Source organism: Centroberyx gerrardi, chromosome 17 (genome assembly GCF_048128805.1).
Source record: "Centroberyx gerrardi isolate f3 chromosome 17, fCenGer3.hap1.cur.20231027, whole genome shotgun sequence".
Taxonomy (NCBI): Eukaryota; Metazoa; Chordata; class Actinopteri; order Beryciformes; family Berycidae; genus Centroberyx; species Centroberyx gerrardi.
The window spans coordinates 13,545,241-13,558,988 of NC_136013.1; the positions used below are offsets into that span (position 1 = coordinate 13,545,241).

General features: G+C 45.4%; 1 protein-coding gene across 1 annotated transcript in view; it reads left to right on the forward strand.

The window, feature by feature from the left end:
* asap2a (ArfGAP with SH3 domain, ankyrin repeat and PH domain 2a) overlaps positions 1-13,748 on the forward strand; it is a 59,164-nt gene that overhangs the window by 43,071 nt on the left and 2,345 nt on the right. Inside the window, exons 10-27 of the mRNA XM_078289380.1 lie at positions 140-243; positions 671-740; positions 1,292-1,379; positions 2,311-2,359; positions 2,895-3,061; positions 3,762-3,895; positions 4,608-4,702; positions 5,270-5,459; positions 5,824-5,909; positions 6,524-6,639; positions 7,354-7,421; positions 7,537-7,644; positions 8,219-8,462; positions 9,877-10,029; positions 10,917-11,034; positions 11,616-11,674; positions 11,874-11,953; positions 12,463-12,582. Of these exons, the coding sequence (XP_078145506.1) occupies positions 140-243; positions 671-740; positions 1,292-1,379; positions 2,311-2,359; positions 2,895-3,061; positions 3,762-3,895; positions 4,608-4,702; positions 5,270-5,459; positions 5,824-5,909; positions 6,524-6,639; positions 7,354-7,421; positions 7,537-7,644; positions 8,219-8,462; positions 9,877-10,029; positions 10,917-11,034; positions 11,616-11,674; positions 11,874-11,953; positions 12,463-12,582 (2,049 nt within the window). The remainder of the gene's footprint in view (positions 1-139; positions 244-670; positions 741-1,291; positions 1,380-2,310; positions 2,360-2,894; positions 3,062-3,761; positions 3,896-4,607; positions 4,703-5,269; positions 5,460-5,823; positions 5,910-6,523; positions 6,640-7,353; positions 7,422-7,536; positions 7,645-8,218; positions 8,463-9,876; positions 10,030-10,916; positions 11,035-11,615; positions 11,675-11,873; positions 11,954-12,462; positions 12,583-13,748) is intronic.

A 13,748-nucleotide genomic window follows, 5' to 3' on the forward strand; every position in this document is an offset into this window, starting at 1 on the left:
AGTCACTTAACACCCTTTGTTATTCCTATATGCAGCTTCTGCTTTTTTTAATGGAATATGAAAACAAGTGTTGTTGGCATTTACATAACAGCTCTGATTTGCTTGCTCTCTGTGTGTGTGCTTGTGTCCGTTTTCCCAGGATTCCCAGGTGCGGCAGAGCGCCACCTACAGCCTACACCAGCCGCAGGGCAACAAGGAGCACGGCACCGAGCGCAGCGGGCACCTCTACAAGAAAAGTGACGGGTGAGTTTTCAAAGTAGACATGTATGGACTGAAACGAGGCTGAAACAATTTGCATACAAATAAGCGAGAAAATAAACCGAGGACACTGAGGTTTGCCTTGATGTTTTGGAATGTACTGTGGGTTTTTTGTGTGCAGTTTTGTTAACCACCACTCTATTCTTTTGAATGGAAATGAGCATGGCAGTATCACGGCACGCTAAGCTTTGTACTGATGACATAGTGTTTTCCTATAGATGTGAACACACCGCTCAGCCTGTGTCATAACTAATGCATATGTGTTCTGTATATTTATGAGGAATCATACTTGTAATGTGGTCGTGTTAAATATTTAATTGTCTGTTCAGTTGTGTGAATTCACTCAGAGTTCACTGTGCCACTGTGTGTGTGTGTGTGTTTGTGTGTGTGTGTGTGTGTGTGTGTGTCACAGGTTGAGGAAAGTGTGGCAGAAGAGAAAGTGCACAGTAAAGAACGGATACCTCACCATCTCACATGGCACAGTAAGCAAATCGAATCTTTTCTGTCACTTTCTAGCACTTTTCTGTCTCTGCTCTGATAAATAGAGCTGAAGGGAAGACAGGAGTGAATCTGAACATGTGGTTGTTCTGATCACATACAGACAATTAGAACAGGTCTCGTCTTACACACTTGATGCACACGCATTTACATAGACATACACACGCTTCATTTGGTCCTTACCGCTTTACCCACATTACAGATGCAGTGTGTCTTGGCATCAGGCCTGCTCCCTAGCCTGTCATTATTTTTACCCATTAGCCATGAATACATTAACACCGTGCAGCAGAGAGCGCAGGCCAAGTTAGCAAGTTAGCATTCTTCTTGCATCGCTGCCTCCGTTCACTCCAGCTCAGCCTCATTTGACCCATGGATCCCTATTTTTTTCCCCCCAAATGGAGATGTAGCTCTCACGCAGTCACCTCGTCTCACCGGTGCGGTCCGTCTCACACATAGCTGCTTCTCAGATGTTTCAGTCCGCTCTCGCAGCAGCTGTCAGATATGGTTAAAATACAACACTCTCTCTTTCTCTCAGGCTAACCGGCCGCCAGCTAAACTCAACCTGCTCACCTGCCAGGTGAAACACAATCCTGAAGAGAAGAAGAGCTTTGACCTCATATCCCGTAAGTTCATCCCTCTCTCTTTCTCTGTCCTGTCCAGTACTGTTTGTTCCTCTATTTATATCTCCCCTTTCTTATCTCCTAGTCTTTGCTCACTGCTTACCACCTCTTTTCCTTCTTGTTCTCCCTCCAGTCTATGTGTATACACTTCAATGCCTTATTTCCATCAGCTCTGTTCAGCCCAGCGGCGCGTAGCCATGGTACATTATGTTGTGAAGTTTTGAAATCTTTTTGATTAGCCAGCAAGCCAAAGAGCAGCAGGATTTTAAAATAACGAGCACATCTTGCGCACCTCACTCTAGCATTTAGTTTCAGTCCCAGAGTGAGGTGACAGCAAAACAGATGGCAGACAATTGCCATGTTTCATTGTTTATTCTTCTCCCAATTGTGTATTTTGTCAAAGATATCAATTTAATACCACTGTTAAAACTGGATGCTGTGCACAGTTTTCCACGCTACACAGGAAACGGTCTATTTAGAATCAATAGCCTGTGGCCATGTTGGGTCGGGTCTGGCCAGGGTGTGAAACGTGTCCGGCTGGCTCATGTTCCAGCCAGGTTTGGCCAGATTCTCAAGACAGTAAAGATGCTGGCTTTGAGTAAGAGAAGCTGCAGCACAGCTAAGCCCTGCCAACTGGAGACGAGGCATAATTCAAGTTGCTTTGGATACAGTTGTGTAAAAATAGTTCTCCGTTGCCCTGCCTATTAGTCAGTGATTCACATCTGAAGACCGAAAAAAGGGCTACAATGGAAGGCTTTCTAGTTTTCCATTCAGCTCTCCGCTCACTCCGACCTGTCAGTGGGAATCTTTGATGATCCTCTTTAGGGAATTGCTTAGAGCTTTTTACTTCATCTCTACTACTCTTTGATTTATGCCCTCCTCTCCTCTCTCTCTCCTCCTCTCTTCTGTTCTGTCACTCATTCCTTTCTTTTAGATGACAGAACATATCACTTTCAGGCCGAGGACGACCCCGACTGTCAGATGTAAGTGCCTGATCCTTCTTTGTGTGTGTGTGTGTGTGTGTGTGTGTGTGTGTGTGTGTGTGTGTGTGGCACGCACTCAATCATAAGTGCATCCTGTTTACCACCTCGGCCACTTTCCACACACGAACCACACACTTCCTACCTCACACCCAGTTATAAGCTTGACCTCGTCTTCACCTCCCACTCCCTGCCTCCTTTTCCAATCTGACTTTGTTTGTTTCCTTCCTTTTTGGTTTTATTCTTTCCTTACACCGTCCTTCCATTTCTCTTCTCGTCTTCCTCCCAACCCATCCCGTCCTTTTCCTATCTCTCCTTCTCCATCCCTTCTCATCGTCTTCTCTCTCCCGTTCCTTCCCTCTCCCTTTTCCTTCACCTTCCTACTTTGCCTTTTATCTTTCCTGCTCCCATTCCCTCCTCTCACCTGCTGTCGTCTTTCCTCTCCTCCATCTCCCTCATTTTTCTCATTTTCACCACCCCCCCCTCCCTCCCCGTCTCCTGTCTCCTCTGCTCCCCTCCCCTGTCTCTCCTCTGCCAGTTGGATCTCGGTGCTGCAGAACAGTAAGGAGGAGGCGTTGAACCAGGCCTTTAAAGGGGACCAGCACGTCGGGGAGAACAACATCGTGCAGGAGCTGACCAAGGCCATCCTGGGAGAGGTGAAGAGGATGACGGGCAACGACGTGTGCTGCGACTGCGGGGCGCCCAGTGAGTGGCAAAGATGGATGGGAGAAGCTGACCTCACAGAATGATTGATAGCACAAAATTAAAACAAATTATGGCACCTTTTTACATGATTGTGGCTAACTTAAGTCCTTGGTTAATAAAGTGAAACACTCTTGCAGACTGGATCCTCTATATCTTTGGAGATATTCAATCATGACTTTTACATAATTTTTTTTCTCAAATAGATATGTAATGTTGCACAGTTTTCTTCAAATAATTTTCCTCAAGTCCCATCAAATTGCCTCCTGCAGACATATATACTCCTATATATAAGACACACATATACATACACCTGCGCACACATACAAGCAGAGTATCTAGGGCAGACTTTATTACAGTTCAGCCAGTTCTGTCAGAGGAAAGTGACCACACTTTCCTCTGACATTGTGCAGCATGAGATAGTAAAAAGCCCTTTGGCCAGCTATTACGGTTCCAGAGCCGCACAGCTTTCCGCAAGGACACATCAAAGTTTGCTAACGTGCTTCAGAAAATACTTTGGCTGCAGCGCTTTTTTGCCCAAGGACAGCGTGTCACCTATATACCTGTCCCCTCTCTTTTTCCCCTCATACATCTTTTACCTCACACCTCTCTCTCTCTGCTTTTCCATTGCTATTTCATCATCCTCCCCCCCCCCCCACACTTCCTCACCCTCTCCCTCTCTCTCTCTCCCTCTCTCTCCCAGACCCGACGTGGCTGTCCACCAACCTGGGCATCCTGACCTGTATTGAATGCTCCGGGATCCACAGGGAGCTGGGAGTCCACTACTCCAGGATCCAGTCCCTCACTCTGGATGTACTCAGCACCTCAGAGCTCTTGGTAAATCACGCTCCGCATCCCGTCTTCTCACCGAATCACTTCACGTCCCCGGTGTTTTTTTGGTTTTTTTAGGGGTTTGACTCATTCCATTCTATTGATTTCCCATATAAAACTCTCCAGAGATTTTTAGGCATGATAAAAATGGAGGAGAAGGAGGGAAGGGGAGAGAAAGAGGGAGCAGAGCAAGGAAGGATGAGGTGAATGAAACGGGAGTAGCGGAAAGGAAAGGAAATGAGGAAGTGAGGGCCAGTAGATAGAGATAGGAGGAATGAGGTGGCTGTGGGGAGAGGAAAGGAGAGCAGCAACACCCTTGGCCTCATTCTCTTCCTCCTCTCTCTCCCCTGGAAGTCTCTGCACACAGAATAGTTGACATTTCATTGGGCTTTTCTAATCGCTGTTTGGTGTAGAGATTTACTGCCTGTGGGTTGCTCGGGATTAAATGCTTCCAGCCATGATTGCTTTCCTCCTTGTTAGACGCCAGTTGTACTAGCCACAATGAGACGGGCGTTATGCAATTCATAAAGCTCCCCACACACAATCCAGAGGCGCTACTAGGTATTGATGGAAGTATGAGTGTAACTGGCAAGGACAGTGAAATGGGTTTGAAATAAATGTGTAGTGCAGAAGATGCTCATTTACACTTAAATGGACTCTGTTGCTCAAGTTTGTTTTGATGTGCGTGTGTGTGTGTGTGTGTGTGTGTGCTCCACAGCTGGCCAAGAATGTGGGGAATGCAGGCTTTAATGAAATCATGGAGGCTTGTCTAAGTGCTGAAAATGTGGTCAAACCCAACCCTGCCAGTGACATGTAAGTCATCCCTCCAACTTCTCTCCTCCACACTCCCTCTCTCTTCTCCCTCTCATTCCAATGACCTCTCCCTCTCTCCCCCTTCTCCTTCTCTCTCCTCCTCCCTCCTTCCTCCTGCTCGCCCAACCCTCTCACTGAGGCTCACATTACACTCGGCCCCAGCCGATCGACGACCGGTGACACCTCACTGTGACCTATTGGCACCTTTTTACTAAGGATGCATGGATCAGTTTTCTGGAGCCGATTCCGATTGCCGATTTTTATTATTTATTTATTTATTTTTGGTTAACAGTGTGATCCCATTGCCGGTTAAAATCATTAGGAGTTATTATATTATTTCACACACACACACACACTCTCACACACTTGGTTGGATACAGGAAAGTAATTGGTACAACTGATCTTCAATAAACCTCTTTCACACTTGGATGAATGAGTTTGTGAAGTTATTACTTAACTGAATAGAAGCCTAAGATAATTTTAATTTATGTGAGCATTTATTTGTGTTCTGATTGCTGCATCTTATTTCTCTCTTTCTCCCTTTTTTTTTTTTTTTGGTGTGAGCAGGCAGGCGAGGAAGGACTTCATCACAGCCAAGTACACAGAGAAGCGTTTCGCCCGGAGGAAGTGTCCCGACGCAACGTCCAGGCTCCACACGCTGTGTGACGCGGTGAAGGCCCGGGACATCTTCTCCCTCATCCAGGTCTACGCCGAGGGGGTCGACCTCATGGAGCCCATCCCTCTGGCCAACGGACACGTCAGTACACCTTCAGTAGTGGGACTTACCTGTGCATGAAGCTGTGTCTGTTCTTTTATACTGACGTTGAAACCTCCCAGTCAAAGTCGACACTTTGACATCGGATGAATTTGTTCTGAAGACCTGGTCTCTGAAAAGCCAATGAAAATTTAATTGTCCCATTGTAATTCAATGCTTGGCTTCTACATCTGTTTGTCTGGCTGAGCTGAAAATATTTTTTTTTGCCATGTGACGCATGTTTACCAGAACGGGACTCATATTATTCTGTTGCATCTCTCTCTCTATCTCCTTCCCTGACTCTCTTCAAGGAACTCATATTCCCAGATGTATTATGTAACTGTTTGTTTGTTTTTTTAAATTTCAGGAACAAGGGGAGACAGCTCTCCATCTAGCAGTCAGGCTGGTGGATAGAACCTCTCTTCACATCGTAGACTTCCTCACTCAGAACAGGTAAACAAATCGAGAAAACTACGAGGGGTGAAAACTAATTTGTGCTTCATTGTTGTTTTATTGTGTCTTTTTTCTTTGTTTTTTACAAAATGCAAAATGCACCACTGGTCTGATTTTGACGAAACTTGGAGGGATGATGCAATTTTAAAAAATGACAAAAATGACTGATTGGCCTGATGAGTCCACTATAATTAAAGGTCAAAATTTCAAACTTTGAAAGGCCAGAACTGCTACACCACTGATCAGATTTTGATGAAACTTGGAGGAATGATGCATCTTGGCCCAATGGGTGCCTGCATCATTCGTGATGGACAACATGTTTACTTATTTGACATGTATATTCCACTATTGAAATGTCAGGCTTCACAGCTGGGTAGAAACCCAGAACAAAAAAACAATCTAGATGGGGCTTGTTTTACCATTTTTGTCTCCGACGGATGTTAATCTGTCTGTATGTGACATCTGCTGGAAGAAACTAGATATCCAGTGAGAGAGAGAGAGAGAGAGAAAGATCGTTTCTCCGTAATGCTGGACAGGAAAAAGTGAGGTTTCAGTTTCAGCATCCAACATTGTGATATAAAGTTTTCCCCTCTCTGTCTGCGTTCCTCTGGCAGTGTGAATCTGGATAAGCAGACAGCCAAAGGCAGCACAGCGCTGCACTACTGCTGCCTGACTGACAACAGCGAGTGTCTGAAACTGCTGCTGCGGGGCAAGGCCTCCATAGAGATGGGTAAGGAAAACACACCAACAGCAATGTACAGTGAACATGAGGCTGAGGCGCGTTCACAAATCCTCGTCTTTCTCTCTCTTTGTCCTGTCTGTGTCTCTCTCTGGCTGTCTTTCTCTCACACATTCTGAAAATCTGTGTGTCTCTTCCTTGCTGTCATTCTTAATCTCTCTTTCTCTCTCTCTCTCTCTAGCACACATACACACACACCTGGACTCCAAAGGAATAGTTCCTGAAACACAACACTATAGAATGAACTATGTTGAATTATTGGTGTTGGTTACAGTGCAAACACGTTCTTGTCTTTCTTTCTCTATTTGGCGGTCCGTCTTTTTCTCCCACACTTTCTCTTTCTCTCACTATCTCTCATTCTCTCCCTCTCATACACACACACACTCACACACACACACCCCTTGGACGAAGTCTTCCAGGCTTAGTTCCCAGAGGTGCGGGCTTTGCCAACAGACCCTGACAACTCTTTCTCACAACACTAATCTTTCCGCTCCAGTCTGACGTCAACAAAACACCATGATGGATAGATAGAGGGAGATGGGGAGGACGGAGAGAAAGCAGAGACTTGTTTAGTGTGGGAAACAGTCTAATTATACATTTCTCACATCACAGTCAATGGGAGAAAAAAAAACGGGCTGTGTGTTTGTCTTTATGTGGCATGTGGACACACTGGTGATTATATGTTTCTGTTGTTTTCCCTTGTAGCTAATGAGGCTGGGGAGACACCATTGGACATCGCTAGGAGGCTGAAACACCTACAATGTGAGGAGCTGGTGAGTTCACTCGGCTGTCTGACGCTGCACGTTGCTATGGTTAGATTTGATTTATGCCTGCGAACTTACTCCATCTTAAAATTGTGTGCTATCAATCATTTGCGTGTGTGTGTAGCTGAACCAAGCGCTGGCAGGGAAATTCAACGCCCACGTCCATGTCGAGTATGAATGGTGCCTGCAGCACGAGGACCTGGATGAGAGTGACGAGGATCTGGATGAGAAGGTGAGAGGGAGAAGACAGTTTTATGAGAAGAATAATAAACGGTATTCACATGGCACTTATCTAAAAGCTCAGAGTTCACAAAGTGCTTTACAGTGAGGCATGAAAACAAGAATATTAAAATGAAAAAGTGGTTAGGAAGAACAAATTCGGCTACTCTTGGAAGGCCGATGGGTGTTCTAAAAAACGCTCTTTATTGGTACATAAAAACCAACCTGATGAAACCTGATAAACACTTTAAATACATACAACACAACATCCAAAAATGGGCAAAATCAAAAACATTACACAAAACCAAGTCTAAAGTGATCTAAAAGATGATGCTAAATTAGATTTTTCCCTGATGGCAAAAGCACAATCACATATACTTACATATAATTATTTACACAGATACACACACTTTGACTCACACCTAACGATACATACGCAGAATATACTCAATCTCACCTGTTACCTTCTCACATCACATAATCACAGACATCACATTCTGTAAGTCCCTCAGAAAAGCCTCTAACACGCCGTGCACACCATACCTTTGACCCGCCCTGACCCCTTGACCTCCTGCCGCCCCCTCCAGCCCAGCCCCCATCGCAGAGAGGAGCGTCCGGTCAGCTGTTACACGCCGGGCAGCAACTCCCACCTGCAGCCCAGCCCGGCCTCCCTGGCCCGCGACGCCGTCAGCCTGGCCAAGGACAAGCAGCGAGGCTACATGCCCAACCTGGTCAACAACGAGACCTACGGCACCATCCTCAACACCACCCCGCCTCCGCCCGGCCAGCCCGGCACCACCTCCGCCCCGCCCCTGCCCCCGAGGAATTTAGGTGAAGACATGGAGTACAAACCGCATCAGAGCTCGAATAATGCTAGAATAAATGTGGATTTATGTGTGGAAGTACATCTCATTTTAGGCAGAATTGATTTTGATCATTTTGGCACTCTGTTAGAGTTTAGATGGATAAATGGATGGATAAAAAAGATGATATTTTACAATCCAGCTAAACCTGATAACCTCTCTGACCCATTTCTAACCTCTTTGCCTGTCTTGGGGAGTGATAATCTCAAATGGAAAGGTCTCATTTAGCTCTATCTGTGATTGTAAAGTCTCATTTGGCCCTATGTCTTTGCATGTGGGTCTGCGTCATATGACTTTGTGGCGCTTTGACCCATTTCAACACCACAGAGGTTTCCAGGTAGGAAGCAGGGACGGTCATATCTGCTTTTCCAGAAAGTTCTTGACCTCTTCAGCGGGTGCAGTCGGCCTCGTGCGGCTCAGTGCTCTGATAGAAAACAGTCCGTTAAGCAGGACTGGCTTTACATGCTCTTGAATCCAGTACAGCAGCAGCCGGCAGGTGTGAACTGCCTCTGGCTCTGAAATCTACCTGTATGGCACAGGGTAGAATTGTTTGACTTGTGTTCAGCTGAGTGGTTAGAGGGCGCTATTTGACAGAGCCGAATAGAGCTGAACAATTAATAAAAAAAAATCTGCAATTTCCAAATCGCAGAGGCTGCAATTAAAAAAAAAAAGGTGTTTTAGTGCTGCGGATCTTTGGTCCATGAATCAAGTTTTTTTTTAACAAAATCACTTTTCTTTCAACAATTTTAAAGTTCTAAAAAATTGATGGCAAGACAAATGTATGATATGAATCGCAGTTCAAATCGCAATTGCAATATTGTGTCAAATAATCAAGCAATTCGATTTTTTGTCAATATCTTTCAGCCGTACTGCCGAATTCAATTTCTTGAAAAAGACAAATAATTAAAAATGTGTGATATCATTTAATCATTAAAAAAGCTCTAATTCTCGTACCTGTCCGCTGCAGAAAACCTCACCGTTAGCTGTAGAGGCCTTGACCGACTTGTGTCTCGTCCACTACAGTCAGTCTTTAATAACATTAGCGGCCGTCTGGAGCGCTGCCAAGAGAGCAGCGGCGAAACAAGCGCCCCTGCTGCCCACCTCACCGCCGCCGCCCCCCCCGCCGCCCCCCCCGGCCCCGGCATTCTGCACATTCCCTCTCCCCATTAACTGTCTCTGTCAATTACACTCAAATGGAAACGGCTTGACTTCTAAAGTGGACACTCGTTCTGGCAAAGTGTGATGCATTCTCTCGCCCTCGCTGCTTCTGTTCATCTCTCTCTCGCTGCTTTGTCTTTCTCTGTCTCCCTGCCCTTCTCTCTCTTGTCGTCTCTTTCTTCCCTCTTTATAATCTCTTTCTCTCTCTGTTCTCTCTCCCTCAGTCCAGTTATCCGGTCTGGGAGGGATCGGTCAGTCTTCAGGGTCTCCTAGCTGGAAGCCTGGCTCTTTAGACCTGGTGGGGCGACAGAGGTCGTCCTCCGACCCCCCCAACATGCACCCTCCTGTCCCCCCCATGAGACTCACCTCGACTGGAGGTATGGACCCCACCTGCCCCACTCCAGCTACACACCAGTTAAAGGGATGATTAGAGGCAACTGTTTGCATACTTGGTTAACAATCAGGCCTGATTTGGGCCAACCCAGGCAAACTTTGGCCCTTACCATCAGGCTTAAGTTCACACAGGTTCTTCTTCTGTTATGTCCCTGGAGCCCAGTTCTGGAGCCCAGTTCTGGGGCCCAGTGTATAATCACTTTGACGGCATTCAAATGCTTGATTTTTAACCAAAGTATTTCAGTAGTTGCCCTTAATTATCCCCTTGACTGCGTTGATTTAAAGGTGCTACGTCAATAAATCATTACCACATTAATTTTGAGGCATTGGTATAAGAACTGTGAACAAACAAGACCATCACTGAGAAGATTGGCAGCCTCTATCAACCTCTACACTACACTGTATTTTACATTGTGTGCCACCGGGTCGGATTTCACAGAAAATCTGCTGGATTGCTTTATGGCACAAAACAGGAAGAGGAGCGCTGTCCTTCCTGCGCAAATTAAGCTCATGTTTTCATAGTTTCTCACAATGGCAGAGGGTGGAACAAGTGAAAGGCTGATGGTAAAATCACTGGCATAATCATCTCGACCATGTCTCATTTGTTTACAGTAATAATGTCAAGGCATCACAGTTAATTTGACAATAATCTATTGATACTTAAAAATACCTCACATAGCACCTTTAACCTGCTAGGGGGTCGATTACTTATTCACACTGATTCGATTCCTTTGATTACTTTTTCTCTCAGACTCCCTTTGCAAAGTGTTATAACTCCCAAAAAGATCTGACTAAATTCAATGTGACACTATGTGGTAGTGTTGTAAAAGTGCAGGTGACTTGGACTAAGGCATGTTACTGTGTGTCCTAGGTCTGGCCCCTCCTCCTGTGGCGAAGACGGTGAGCGTGATGGAGGCTATGAGCATGCAGTCCAAGACGGGCCAGGGGCCGCCGGGGTCCAGAGCAGCACCGCCCAAGTCTCCTGCAGGGTAGGAACACACAAACACAAACACATGTATGCACACACAAATAACACAATGATGTACAGACACAGCCAGCCAGTCAGCTCACCAGCTCCTCACATTGTAGGTGTTTCAGTCTCCTAGCAGTGTCCAGTGGTTTCCTCCCAGCTGCATTAGCTACAATGGAAAACAATAGATACATAATCACTGGTATGTTCACATGCCACGTCAGCAGAAACGTACAGTCATCCCATATAGTAGATAACGCATGCACAGGCACAATGTGCATTACCGCGGGGTTGTGTATTTTGCCCCTGTGAACACAAGTCTAGTAATGCTTGTTTCCCCAGGAGAAATGAGCCGACATGGTTTCTCTTTAGCTGCTTCATTAGCTTCCGGGCTAAGCTCCCCTTCGAGCGAGACGAGCAATAACTCTCTTCCATGGTTGCCCTTTTGTCTCTCTGTCTCCCACAGGGCTGATAATGGTATTATAAATCTCCAAAAGAGTTAATAGAGTTATAAAGCGAGACAGTTTGGTTTCTGTTAGATCCGTGTGTCGATGTGAGTCGATCCTCCAGCAACTGAAATTACATTTTTTTGTTTTTCAGCAATGATAAAAGCTTCAGCAGAGGACCTCTAAATCGAACAGGATCCATTGAAAGACCAGGTGAGTAAACAGATAATAGAGACAGAATAACAACTTTGTCTAATCTGTGTCTGTCTAGTCGACAAAAAAGCATGATAGCACCGCAGTGAGATTAGCATGTTGCATGCAAGTTGATTTACTATCTGTCAAGACCGGTTTCTTCTGGGGTTCTGTGGAAAGTTTGTTTTCATTCTGATGTAATTTCCTCTTCCTGTTCCAGCTAAGGAAGTGCCAGGATGCCCCCAGAACTCCATAGGTCAATCTCTGCCTCCGGCCCCCATGCCTAGGAAGGCCTATCCTGTGAGTCCCTCAGTATTCCTATTAACATCAGACTGACTGACTATTGAGTGCTCATTCATTGATACTGCTGCACTGATTCATTGACTGCTGCATCTGATCCAAGTCAGGGTTTGTTGTTGTTATTAGTCATGTGCAGTTCTCATGCACACTGCATGTCAACCTATTGTCCAAGTGTTTCCAGTGTCTACTTATGCAGTATGTTTCCTTCCTGTACTCACACAGTGCGAAGACAAAGAGCTTCTTTATCAGTTTTGGTATAGTAGCTGATTAGCTCTCTTGTTTTTAGGGTTGGAGGAGGAATAATAATTTCCTCGCCTATTATCAGGAGTAATGATTATATTACAGAACCTTTAGTCTGTCAGTCACTATGGAGAGTTTTAACCCGATTTCATGTTATCACAGGATGAAGCAGCGTTTTGGCATTATTTATTTTTCTTATTTCTGTTTTCTGCCCCATAGTCCTGTCTTCTGCAGACTTGAACAAACCTGTGTGTGTGCTTGTCTCTCAGAAGCAGCGGCCGAAGCGAGTGAAAGCCATCTATAACTGTGTAGCAGACAACCCAGACGAGCTGACCTTCTCTGAAGGGGAGGTGATCGTGGTGGACGGAGAGGAGGACCAGGAGTGGTGGGTCAGTATCTCTCAATACTGTACATCTTCTAGACTGTGTGTGTGTGTGTGTGTGCATGTATGTGTGTGTATTTCTACGTCTGGAAAGGCTTGCATGTGTTCTTGTGGCTGGATATGTTCGCTTCCACTTCATAAATGCATAAGAGCAAAGCACAGCGCACAACCAGTCGAGCTCGGGTCCCTATTTAGTCCATTCGCCCCATGTGGATGCGAGTGTGCCTGGTAACCATGGTGGCCTAAGTAAAAAGCCATGACCTCATTCTGGCCGATAACCCCCCTCCTCCTCCTCCTCCTCCTCATCCTCCTCCTCTTTTTCCGCCTGCTGTTGCTTCCTCTGCGGAGCCCCTTGTCTGAACACGGACCAGCTGCAACTTGTTTTCCTCTGAGCCGCCTCTGTAAATATGACCGTATTTAGTCACTCTCTCAGTCCCTGCATGGACGGGCCTGTTGGAGCGCCCAAATCCCCCAGTCTCGGCTCTCCTTCCTTCGCCTTATCAAGCCGTGTGTGTGTCTTAAATATTGAAATGGTGGCACACTAACGAGGCAGCGCATATAGAGGTTTGAGGTCAGCTGTAGTGAGTGTCGTACTGTGATGTTTTAGGTGGAAGTTAAGCTAGGAAATATAATGCAACATAACGCTACTACTGATGAGACTCAATGTGTCATTTTGAATTTCTCAGTATTAAAATGACATTACAGAGGAGAAGCAAAGTAAATGGCAGTGACAAAAGGGTGTGTGGCTGTTTGAACATGTAGTGTTTATCACATTTAACACATTTCAGTTGTACCCAGATTATGCTGTATGGTAAAAAAATCACTTTGATGGTAATATGATTGCTTATATCAAGAGTATTATACTGTGGCTTGTCATTTTTCACCTGTAGCCTTGCATGATTATTGTTTGCGTGGAAATATGTCAAAGCTTTTCATTTTCAGGTATAGAGGACGTTTAAAATGACTTAAGTGGAGATGTTAAGGGAGGTTTTCATTACTGTCTTCTTTGCCACACAAGGTAATATTCTGGGAAGCACCATTTGAAATATGACCTTTTACTGAGAAGTTAGTTGTGATTTAGCCCACTAAAGTAGCTCCGTAGTCTGCGCTCCATTAGATGGTATTTGGTAGCGTGTCAAGTGTTGTGTATGTGCTGTGGATGGTGTTTCGTTG